The following is a 12,769-nucleotide window of genomic DNA, read 5'->3' as shown; positions in this document are numbered from 1 at the left end:
AAATTAATAAAAAGAGATGAATAGATAACATACAGATTTGCTAGTTTTTAAACAAGTCAATGTATAGTGTTATTTCAGGATTCAGTCAGTTACATTTTCACAGTCAGAAAGACAAGGAAAGACTGAGAAGCTATCACAGATTGGAGAAGAACAAGGAGGACGACCAAATGTAATGTGGCATCCTGGATGGGATACTGGAACTGAAAAGGGACATTAGTGGAAAAACTGACAAAATCCAACTAAAACCTGCAGTTTAGTTAATAATTAATAGTATTATGAGGTAATAGTATTGCACCAATGTTAATTTCTTAGTTTTGATAATTGCTGTGATTTTATAAGACGTTAACCTTAGAGGACTCTAAGTGAAGTACATATGGAAACTCTCTGTACTGTTTTTGCAAGTTGTCTCTACGTCTAAAATGATTTCAAAAGAAAATTTTTTCTATTAATAAAAAGACTTAGTAAGAGTGGAAAAGCAAGCCACAGAGGGAGAGAAGTTTTTGCAAGATTTATAACCACAAAGAACTCAAAATCAGAATATATAAATAACTCATACAAATCAGTAAAGGAAAGACTGACAACCCAATAGAAAAATAGGCAAAAGACTTGAAAGACTCTTCGATGATGTCCAAATAGCTAGTAAGCATATTAAAATGTGTCTGGCAATGCACAGGGTTCTCACCTCCAAGTTGGAACTCTTGCGTATTGCTAGTGAGAATGTGAAATGGTGCTGGTGATAATTCACGTAAAATTAGACAGACTTATTATATGATCCAGCAATTCCACTTGTGTATATATACCCAACAGAATTGAAAGCAGGGCCTCATGTAGATATTTGCACATCACTGTTGATACCAGCACTGTTCACAATAGCCAAAAGCTGGAAACAATCCAAATGTCCATCGACAGATGAATGTATAAACAAAATGTGGCATAGACATACAATGGAATATTATTCAGCTTTAAAAAGGAATGAAAATCTGACATATGCTACAACATTGAGGATCCTTGAGAACATTATGCTAAGTGAAATGTCAGTCACAAAAGGACAAATAGATTGTATGATTCCATCTATATGAGTTACCCAGTATAGTCAAATTCATAGAGACAGAAAGTAGAGAAGTCGTTAGCAGGGACTGGAGGGAAGGCAGAATGAGAAATTGTTTAATGGGTAGAGAATTGCAGTTTGATATCATGAAAAAGTTTTGGAGATGGATGATGGTGATAGTTGTACAACAGTGTGAATGTACTTAATGCCACTGAACTTAAAAATGGTTAAAATGGTAAATCTTATGTATATTCACCACAGTGTTTTTAAAAAGTGGTTGTATTGGTAATGGTAGTGGTGGTGGTAAGATATAGATGAAAACCACAATGTGACACCATTCTCTAGAAAGGATAAAATGACAGATACCAAGGGTGCGAAGCAACCGGAATACTGATATTTTGCTGGTAGGATTATCAACTAGAACAAGTATTTTGGAAAATTGTTTGACATTCTTTATCTAGCTGAACATAAGCATACCCCATCACCTGGCAGTTCCACTCCTAGATATATATCTAGTAGAAATATTTTCATGTGGGTACCAAAAGACATTACAAGAATGTTCATAGCAACATTGTTTTTTTATAGTCCCCAAGCTGAAAACGACCAGAAAGCCCATCAACAGAAAAAATGGATTCAATAAATTGTGGCTGTTCATGCAATGGGATACTTTCCCACAATATAAATAAATAAAACTGCTAGTAAGTGCCACAAACTTGGGTAACTCTTAAAAATATATTAAGCAGAAAAAAAAAGACACTTAAGAATAAATATTTTATGATGTTTATATCAGGTTCAAAAATAGGCAAAGCTGATCAATGGTGATAAGAGTCAGGACAGAGATTACCTTTGGGGAGGAGTGAGGGTAATGACTGATAGTGGACCCATGAGAAGGCCCTAGGGTACTGGGAATGTTCTAGTTTCTTATCTGTGTAGTGAATGCATAGGTGTGTTAACTTTTGAAATTTTATCAAGCCATAACTTTTTTATTTGTGTACATTTGTAGGTAAGTTATGCTTCAATTAAAAAGTTTATTTAAAAAAAGTATATATAGAAGAAAAAGAATATGGCAAGAAGTATACATTCTACATTTATTTTATTTTATTTTATTTTATTTTTTTTGAGACGGAGTTTCGCTCTTGTTACCCAGGCTGGAGTGCAATGGCGTGATCTCGGCTCACCGCAACCTCCGCCTCCTGGGTTCAGGCAATTCTCCTGCCTCAGCCTCCTGAGTAGCTGGGATTACAGGCACGCACCACCATGCCCAGCTAATTTTTTGTAGTTTTAGTAGAGATGGGGTTTCACCATGTTGACCAGGATGGTCTCGATCTCTTGACCTCGTGATCCACCCGCCTCGGCCTCCCAAAGTGCTGGGATTATAGGCGTGAGCCACCGCGCCCGGCCCATTCTACATTTATTTAACGGCATTATGCTTCATTATTTAACCCCTACTCCCAGCTCAGTGACAAAACTGGGGGCCCTGGATGCAAATTCCTTTCCACTCTTATTCTTGTTGAAGTGTAAGAACAAGTTTTCAAGTTTAAGCTTGACTTTTCTTTGAGGACAGCCAAGGACAGTTTTAGCTAGAGGTGCTAACTGTGCAGCAAACTGAACACTGACCTAAGTGGAGCTCTAATTAGCTGTGTCAGGGAAATGGAGGATTTAAGCCCATACTCCACTCCTAGATTCTACAGACTTAACAGGGAGTAGAGAAGGTAGCTTGGTGACTGCTTTAGAATAATGTAAGCTTTGTGTTACTTGTTTGAGAAACACTGGATTAGTCAGTGGCAAGGAGGTACATTTAGTTACACTAAGCATAATTTTGTTATAGTGATGTTTCTAGTTTTGTTAATTTTTACTCATACCCCATTCTCTTTTCCTTCCTTTTACTCTTCAGGTACCTGTTCTATATTTAATTCATTTTAGGCTTTGCCCTGAGCTAGCTAGCTATTCTTTAAATCATATATTCATCTAGCACATTTTCATGAGTTGTTTACTATATGCTAGGGACTTGGAATACAAAAATAAGACATATAACTTCTGCCCTCAGATTGCTTGCAGTTCCAGTGTGGAAGGAGACAAATGATCAGTTATAGTATCAATGTTGACATGTACTGTAATAGAGATCAGTCTGGGGTATTGCTCAATAATTCTTGTAATTGATTCTTAAGCTAGACCAGGAACTGGAAATGTCTACTGAAGGAAGTTACAGCCAATCTATAGGTTTTGAAAGGGGTGTGTGTGTGTGTGTGTGTGTGTGTGTGTGTGTGTGTGTGTGCATGTGCATGCATATATCTATGTGTGCTTTCATTCATAGTGGGAAGGTAAGGGAATGTAGAGAGCCAAGGCTCCAGAGATACACAGAGGCCAAGTCATAAAAGGTCCTATATGTCACCACGCTAAGGAGTTTGGATTTTCTTTTGAGGATAGTGAAGAGTAACTGCGGCGTTATAAACAAGGAAGTGACATGACATGTATAAATGAATTTAATGAATAGAAGTAAGCTGTTAACATGGTTGGAATTATCTAGGTAGACTTTTACTTTTCAAAGTGTTGTCCCAGCTGTATTGTCATCATCTGAGAGCTGTTCAAAATGTACAATTTTGGGACCTACTCCAGACTTACTAAATCAGAGTGGGCATTTTAACAAGATCTTCACATGATTTATATGCACATTCAAGTTTGAAAAGCACTGATTTAGATGGATATGATGATGGTCAGGCTTTATACAGCTGGTCTGAAGAAGATAGGACAGATTGCAACAGATATTACGGAGTACATGTTCTTCCCTCTATTTGGAATACTCTTCTCAATTCCCAGGTAACTCCCAGGTAACTCCCACTTATCCTTTACCTTTCTGCTGAATGAAGCTTCTCTGATGCCATGGCCCCAATACACATAATTGGTACCTTTGCCATATGCTCCTATGTACTCATATTGTCATTTCTCACACTTTTATGTACTTATTTAAACCTGTCTTTCCCCTTGTACTGTGAGTACCACCAAGACAAAGGCCATTTTTCTGTGGTACTTGGCACATGGTAGGCACCCAATAAACATTTGTGATTTGATTAAATGAATGAATTCATGTGTAAGAAGAGAAAATGGATTTGGGTATGTTGGGGAGAAAGATGTACATTTTATAATTGTTAACAATAATAGTGGCCGGGCGCGGTGGCTCACGCCTGTAATCCCAGCACTTTGGGAGTCCGAGGCAGGTGGATCACGAGGTCAAGAGATCGAGACCATCCTGGTCAACATGGTGAAACCCCGTCTCTACTAAAAATACAAAAAATTAGCTGGGCATGGTGGCGTGTGCCTGTAGTCCCGGCTACTCGGGAGGCTGAGGCAGGAGAATTGCCTGAACCCAGGAGGCGGAGGTTGCGGTGAGCCAAGATCGCGCCATTGCACTCCAGCCTGGGTAACAAGAGCGAAACTCCGTCTCAAAAAAAAAAAAAAAAAAAAAAAAATAGTTATTTTATATGTGCGTGTGTGTTTATTTAGTTTTGGACACCGGTCTTGTTCTGTCTCCCAGAGAGAGTGCAGTTGCAAGATCATAGCTCATTGTAACTTCAAACTCCTGGGCTCAAATAATCCTCCCACCTCAGCCTCCCCAGCACCTAGGACTACAGGCATATACCACTATGTCTGGCTAATTTTTTTTTTTAAGAGATGGGGTTTTGCTATGTTGCTCAGGCCGAATAATAGTAAATTTTAAATCCCATTGATAAGTTCTAGGCACTAAGTGCTTTATACTTATTAATTTATTTGTTCATCTTCAGTTACTCCTATAGAATACTCTTAATATCCTTATTTTACAGATGAGAAAACTGAGGCACAAAAAGGATAAGTAGTTTGCCTAAGGTTACGCTGTTGGTAAGAAGTGAGATTCAAACCAAGCAATTGAGTACTAATCCATGTATCTAGTTTTGGACAAAATAGCTTCCAGGTGCTTAGTGTTTTAAATGTATCAGTTATTTAGTCTTTGTAAAAACAATGTGTAGAAGATAATATTATCCTGATTTACAAAGAAACAGAGGTTCAAAAAGGTTGTGTAGCCTGAGGATACAGGTCTAGTAAGCGAGGAAGCTAGCTTTCAAACCCGTCTATCCAACTTTAAAAGCCTTTACCAGTAATGATGATGCCTCCATGCTGAGTCCATAAAATACCTGTGGGATATGAATTTTAGATAACTGAGGAACTGAGAGTTAAGATACCTAACATCATATAGGCTGTGAGATAGGGAGAAGGACTTAGCAATGCCCGTGTCTGTGGTAGCCCTGGCATTTGGAGTTTGAAGGAGTAAGGGAGATTTAGGGTCAAACATTCCAGCCAGTCTCATAATTGACCACATTGAACTTTGAACTCAAGTGGTTAGGAACATTAGCCTCCGTAATAAGCTGAAACTCAGGTGACTAAGGAATAGTTACTGGCTTTTTTTTTTTTTTATGGTCTTAGAGAAACCAAATGGGTTAGAAATACTCAGTGTCAGAACTGGAAGGAACAAGTTCTAACCTTCCACAGTTCATTCTTCCTTACCTCCCTCTCATTTTATGATAAAGAGATTGGAGAAGGGAGTAACCCAAGTCCAATAAAACAAAGCCAGGGAAAGAAGACAGGGTCACATTCTTGTATTCCTTGCACTGCGCCTTATCTCTAGGTTCCAGATTCATCAACTTTTGTTATAACTGTTCTGCCATTGTAGTAACATCTTCACTGCCTGCTTGTTTTTTAGCTTTGAACCCCGAAAAGACTAACTTTGTGTCCCTTCCGCTTTGGCCCTAAGCACATACTCACTGAATTCAGATCATCTGGCAGGCCCTATGCCCTCACGCCTTCATTGATGATGATATTATAGAATCACCACTACTGGGAACACAACTGGCACAGAGGATTTTGAGCTGTTTTTGGAGTTAAGATTCTGCTGAACTGTTGATATACTTGGTCAATTTTTGTACAACAGAAAGCTGCAGGAGCCGATACAGTTTGCATAACTTTTTTGGAAGTTACTAACTCCTCACATACATGGTAAGGGCAATACAGTCATGTGCAGTGGTCTCACTCCTGCCCTGGCTGTAGGTATATCCTCTAAGGCACATTATGATAAAATGAAATTATATTGAAAAAAAATTTATAACTGGTACTTATACCATATGCTTTACACAGTCCTTGTCACTTAATAGGCCTTCAGTTCTCAAATGTAATAGCTACTATTTTATTTTCATTTCAGAATCACTGCAGAAAGATGTAGTGAGGTTGCAGTGTTCAAATGGTCTATTTTAGTTAAAAATCTACATTAAGGAAACAAAAAAATGTCATAACTAAAAACAACACTTAGTTTAGCCTGCCAAAGTGATATATTTTACTTGTGTTTGTTTGTTTATTTGAGATGGAATCTTGCTGTGTTGCCCAGGCTGGAGTATAGTGGCACAATCTCGGCTTACTGCAACCTCTGCCTCCCGGGTTCAAGCAATTTTCCCTGCCTCAACCTACCGAGTAGCTTGGATTACAGGTGCCTGCCACCATGTCCAGCTAATTTTTGTATTTTTAGTAGAGACAGGGTTTTGCCATGTTGGCCAGGCTGGTCTTGAAGTCCTGGCCTCAAGCGATCCATCTGTCTTGGCCTCCCAAAGTGCTGGGATCACAGGCATGAGCTACCATGCCCAGCCTATTCTTTTATTTTTAATATTGGTTTTTCTAACAGTGATTTTCTTCTGTGGTTTAACACTACCATGAAGGTCGTCATCTTCTATTTATTTAATTAATCATTCCATAGAGAATATAGGCTGGGCATGGTGGCTCATGTCTGTAATCCCAGCACTTTGGGAGGCCAAGGCAGAAGGATCATTTGAGGTGAACTCCTGGGAGTTCAAGACTAGCGGGCAACATAGTGAGACCCCCAGCTCTACAAAAAATTAAAAATTTGCCAGGCGTGGTGGTGCACCTGTAGTCTCAGCTACTCAGGAGGCTGAGGTGGCAGGATCACTTGAGCCTGAGAGGTCAAGCCATGATTACATCACTGTACTTAAGCCTGGGTGACAGAGTGAGACCCTGTCAGGTTAGAATATTTATTTTTAAAATTTTTCATTTACCTTCTTTTAATTTTTTTTTAAACTTTTTAAATTTTTTCATTTTTGAGATGGAGTCTCGCTCTGTCGCCCAGGCTGGAGTGCAGTGGTGCAATCTCCACTCATTGCAGCCTCTGTTTCCCAGGTTCAAGCGATTCTCCTGCCTCAGCCTCCCGAGTAGATGAGATTACAGGCATGAGCCACCTCGCCTGACTTCTTTTACCTTTACTTTTTTTTTTTAATTACCACCCTAGTCTACACTATCAATATAATCTAGTAATATTCTTATCACTGAAATATTCTAAGGGTTGGGCTTCTGTCTAGCCATAAAATAGACTTTTGGCCTTGATTTGTTCCTTAAAGTTTCATTATAATGCAGATCAAAATGGATTACAATGGGTATAGATCAAGCAATGGAAAGTGGATTATATATTCCTGCAGAGATAATGTTGTGATTAAGGATTAAAATCCTACTAAGGACTTCTCATTAAATAAGTCACATAGCTGTAGTCAGTAATATAACTAAGCCCCTATAAATATAAAACAATGTTCTATATTCTATAAAATGGACATACATATACTGAGTACATTGATTATGCAAGTTCCCTCCAAAGTATAATGAAGTATACGTACAGCATGCAGAAATTTTAAATTTGGTAATTTCTTAAGCACCTACTATATGGCCAAGCATTGTAGGCAAATCAAAGTAGGCTAAGCTCTTTAAGAGCCTGGCGACTAACTAGAGGTAACACATGTACATAGTAACTATAATTTGAGGAAGGGTGAGAGTAGTGATATAGCCAAAGAACGATGTTAGATGAAGGGGAGATTCCTTTTTTTTTTTTTTTTGAGTTTAAATGCATTTTATTTTTAGAGAACCTACATGACATGTTTTTCTTAAAAACAATGCCTCCACTCCAAATAAATCACGGTCAAAATAAATGAAGATCTCAAGATGACTTCAGTCCCATGTGCCTTAAGTCCTGGTGTGTGGATGACAAGCAGAAGCCAGTTATGATGACAGGTGACAGATCCAAAGTAATTGCCAAATTTGTTAACATTTTTCCATTTCTAAACCATCCTTAAAGAAAATCATATGTGGGGTCACACCATCTTCACGGTAGTCCAATAGAGCAACCATGCCATCTGGATTCATGTTTTCACTAATAAAGAACTGGTAGTTTTTGAAATTAGCAAGGATGTGCTTGATTTGTTCTGCAGCCCCTGTCATAAAAGGTTTTACTCTTTCTGGTCTCTGTTCTTCAAGTTTGCCTTTGATTGATTTCATGTAATCTTTGATGCACTTCTTGTAGGCTTCTTTTGTGAAACTTGTTTCCTGCAGGTGATGGTTCATGACAATATCAACACGAGTGATTACTGTGTTTTCGGTACCTTTGCCCTCGGGGCCTTCAGCGGAGGCATTTCCACCGATGAGCGAGTCATCAATGTTACCTTCTGTCCTACTGACCATCTTCCCCTCCACCTCCAGGCACAGCCCGTCCGCGATCTCCCGGATCTTGTAGATGTCAGAGAACATCTCATCGTGGCTGATGAGATCCCGGTAGATAATCATGATGGTGGCTTACGGGAGAGGACGGCGGCGCTAGCTTAGCAGGAGCCCGAAGCTCAGAGCGAGCGCTGTGCTGCCGGAGCGGCGCTAGGGGGGAGGGGGCAGCGGGCGGAAAAGCGAAATTCCCTCTTTTTTTTTTTTTTTTTTTTTTTTGAGACAGAGTTTCACTCTTGTTACCCAGGCTGGAGTGCAATGGCGCGATCTCGGCTCACCGCAACCTCCGCCTCCTGGGTTCAGGCAATTCTCCTGTCTCAGCCTCCTGAGTAGCTGGGATTACAGGCACGCGCCACCATGCCCAGCTGATTTTTTGTAGTTTTAGTAGAGATGGGGTTTCACCATGTTGACCAGGATGGTCTCGATCTCTTGACCTCGTGATCCACCCGCCTTGGCCTCCCAAAGTGCTGGGATTACAGGCGTGAGCCACCGCGCCCGGCCGAGATTCCCTTCTTAAGGTCAGGTTTCATGGTAGAACTATCATTCCTTTAAGTATTTGAAAAAGTGAAGATGATGGAAGTGAAGGCAGAAACGAATGCATTTTGATTTGAGAAAATGACATGAGGAAAGGCATTGAAGTGGGAAAGAACACATCGTAACAACATAATTAAGAGCTACCATTAATTAACTACTTAGAGTATGTACCCTTTTAAAATCCTTGTGTCAGTCCCATTAGGTGAGTGGCTATTATTATTTCCACCATACAAATTGGGAATTGGAGCTATATAGAGAGATCAAATAAGTGGCAGAGGCAGGATTCTAACCTAACTGTCTGATTCCAAAACCAGTGTTCATGGTTGCAATACTGTAGTCTTTACATTCAAGAAATAGCAGATAATACGGTCTACCTGGAGAATAGAGTGTGTGTGTGTGTGTGTGTGAACTGGATAGTCTTCTGGGAAAGGATTTGTAGAGGGTTTTTAAGAGGCAGTGAAAATGAATAGAAAGGGATAGATGAAAAGTTTGGTGGAGGAGGGCGCAGAAATAATACACAACTGATTGTTCTGGGGACTGCGGAAAAGGGGGAAATTAAAGGTGCCTGAGGTTTCATGTGTGGTTGCCTAGGACAGTGGCATCACAAACACAAATAGAAAAGTGAGGAAAAGAAAGTGTTGTTGGGGGTGGGGGGGAAGAAAGATGGAGCAATAATTTTGACTGTAGACGTGTTGCATTTAAAACACAGGTGAAATACACCATTGGAAATTTAGGCAACAGATGTGACTTCTCATTTTAAGAAGTCCTCTGGGTTAAAAAGAAGACCAGAGGACAATTAATAACTAGAGGTTGCTAGGAGCTAAGACTCTGTCAGAATTGACACCCTGACTTCAGTGGGCCTTACCTTCCCTGTATCTCATCAACCTGTGTCCTGACATCACCCATATCACCTCACTCCATAGCACCTCTATGACCACAGCTTCCTTTACTTCTACCTCTGCTGTTCTTATTTCACCTGCTCTCCATCCTCCCTGTGATCCCGTGATAGCTCTGAATGCACCTGGTTCAACAGTCCCTTTCTGTTTTCATCTTCCTTTCTAGTCAAACCTCTGGCCATTCATTTGAATTCTGACCTCTCTGGCATCTTACCATACCTCTTTCATAGATACTACCTTTCTCCCCTCCATTCCAAATCCAAAGGACCATTCTCTTAACTAGTGAAGCCTTAAAGGGTAATGAACTGTGAACCCCCCAAATCTGAGACAGGTCTCGGTTAATTTAGAAAGTTTATTTTGCCAAGGTTGAGGACATGCTCTCATGACATAGCCTCAGGAGGTCTTGATGACATGTGCCCAAAGTGGTCAGAGCACAGTTTGGTTTTATACATTTTAGGGGGACATGAGACATCAGTCAATGTATATATGATGAACACTGGTTCAGTCTGGATAGGTGGGACAACTGGAAGCAGGGAGGGGTTTCTAGGTCATAGGTAGATAAGAGACAAATGGTTGCATTTTTTGTTTCTGCGTCTCCAAAAGAGGCAATCAGATACACATTTATCTTGGTGAGCAGAGGGGTGATATTCAATAGAATCTGAGGCAGGTTTGCCCTAAGCAGTTCCAGCTTGACTTTTTGCTTTGGCTTAGTAATTTTGGGGGCCCAAGATACTTTCCTTTCACAGAACCTATCATCATAATTATAATACTATCACTATTAGCTCTAGAGGAACTATCCTCTTCAATGGGAATTAAAACTGTAAAGAGTCCTGGTCCTTAAAGGAACTAAAGCAGGCATATCTTGTTAGGCTTTGTGCCTGAAACCTGTGGTACTCTTATTAGATAATATACTTTAGAAATGAATGAAGCAGGTGAGATAGTCTAGCTTATGTCTTATTTCCAAACTTCTGAAGTGTGCAGCATGAAGGGGGTTGGCATGGAGACATAAAGCGGAAACAACTTCAGAGGTCCTTTAAGGTGACAGTGTACAGGGCTACTGCACTGGCATCCTGTGTCTTCCTGAAAGCAGTCCTGTGTGTAAAATCCAGCATTGGTTAGGGACTTTGAGGCAGCACTAGTCTTGATTGGAAACCCTGGCTCTCCTCTAAACCTACACTTTTGTGGCTCCTGACTAGCCTCAGGGAAGCTGCTTTGCAATCAGCACCTTCGTGTCTGTAGCTGAGAGCCCTGAGATCTTCATGTATGTAACACAGGGAGCCAGCAGAGGGTGTTGTCGTCCCAGAGCTTTTTTAGAGCTTCTAAGAAGTTCTGATTTTGAAAACGATCTTCCTAGGCTCCATCTGAACCTCCCATGCAATAAGACTCTAACTCTTGAGATACGCGAGAGTTTGGTGCCAGACCCCTGGTGTGAGCAGATGGGGAAGCTTCTGCATAGCTGTTTAAACTTGAAAGCCGTAGGAGCTCTTGATTTCAAGGAAACGCCTGTTTACTGATCCAAATCAAGCAACTCTTGAGAAATGGGAGTGCCTTCCTGACCTCAGTCTTTATTGATCTTGGTATCAGCACCTCTAGTGACGTGTCCTGAAGGGTGGGAGAGAATTCACAAGTGCCTCACACATAGGGAAAGAAGAAAGTCCAACTATTGCTGCAGAAAGTCCCCACTGGGGAGGTGCGGGTAGAGTGTTTGGGTAGTATTAAACAGTGAGTGCCCTGTGAGAAGCACAGTGCCTGGGTGCCGCACTTTGCATCAGCTCGGATATTGAAATCAGAAACAGAAGACTTTGAAGCCGGCCTGTAAGGGATTGTCAGGCAGTTGACTAATGCTTTTGATTTGAATCGGAGGCTGCTGTGAAAAGGGATGCGGCTTCTGCTAGCCACCGTGAACTTCTGAATCTCACTAGGTTTGGGTCTGCTTTGGGGGACACAGATACCCCCGGTATTTCCAAACCAGCTTTCCCTTTTGCTTCAGGACATATTTTACCCAAGCCTGCACTATGGAGCAGTTGGACGGTAATGAGGGCACCTCGGCTTTTCACATGCCTGAGTGGATGGTGAGTTCTTTGGTCGCTTTGTTTCTCCTTCTGTTTCTTGATAACGAGAGGCAACCATTTTTGACAGGTGACAAGGGTCACCTGTAAGAAGCTCCTCCCAAGATCCGTGGTTGGAAAAACAGTTATTACTCTAATTTGTGATTAGTTCCTAGGTACTAGGTCGCCACTGATTCTTATTTATCAGAGAAGCTGGGAAAGGTGTGAGAGTTGCCTGGGTGTCTCTGGTGGGTGGGGGCTTTCCTCCTGCTGCTGGTGTGATGTATGGGTTGTGTTTCCTGTGACTGTTTTGCCCTTCTGTTTTCAACCTGATGCTTCATTTGTTCCTCTCGGGGTAAAGAAAAAGAACAATGAGGAGAAAAAACAAAAACAGAACTTACAGAAATGGTGCTCTCTCAAGTCTGAAAAGATTTCAAACATTTCTCCCCTCCCGGCCCCTTCAGTCACAACATTTCCCTGTTTTCCCCCAGCTGTTGTTTATATATGTATTTCTATAAGGCAGGAACTGTAGCTCTCTTGGTATAGTTCTTCAGAATACCATATTTGTCTGGTCAGTAGTTTTACTATAGTGATAATAAGGACTTATCTGTTGATAAGAACTAGCATATCGGCCGGGCGTGGTGGCACACGCCTGTAATCCTAGCACTTTGGGA

General features: G+C 40.8%; 1 protein-coding gene and 1 pseudogene across 5 annotated transcripts in view; one reads left to right on the top strand and one right to left on the bottom strand.

Moving 5' to 3' along the window:
• AHCYL2 (adenosylhomocysteinase like 2) overlaps positions 1–12,769 on the top strand; it is a 204,375-nt gene that overhangs the window by 128,148 nt on the left and 63,458 nt on the right. Inside the window, exon 1 of one of the 4 annotated variants that reach the window (XM_032276008.1) lies at positions 11,543–12,119. The exons of 2 other annotated variants lie outside the window; for them this stretch is intronic. In XM_032276008.1, coding sequence (XP_032131899.1) covers positions 12,063–12,119 — 57 coding nt within the window. In that variant the 5' untranslated portion in view covers positions 11,543–12,062. Of the gene's footprint in view, positions 1–11,542; positions 12,120–12,769 lie in introns of those variants that run through there. One more of the 4 variants, XM_032276010.1, reaches the window with a different exon arrangement.
• LOC116550192 lies at positions 7,947–8,795 on the bottom strand (annotated as a pseudogene). The gene has a single exon (XR_004268272.1). The product of XR_004268272.1 is annotated as a translationally-controlled tumor protein pseudogene (transcript).

Source organism: Sapajus apella, unplaced genomic scaffold (assembly GCF_009761245.1).
Source record: "Sapajus apella isolate SASKATOON/1434 unplaced genomic scaffold, GSC_monkey_1.0 scaffold7, whole genome shotgun sequence".
Classification (NCBI taxonomy): Eukaryota; Metazoa; Chordata; class Mammalia; order Primates; family Cebidae; genus Sapajus; species Sapajus apella.
Note: the sequence above shows the minus strand (reverse complement) of the source record. Positions and strands in the feature narration are given on the sequence as shown.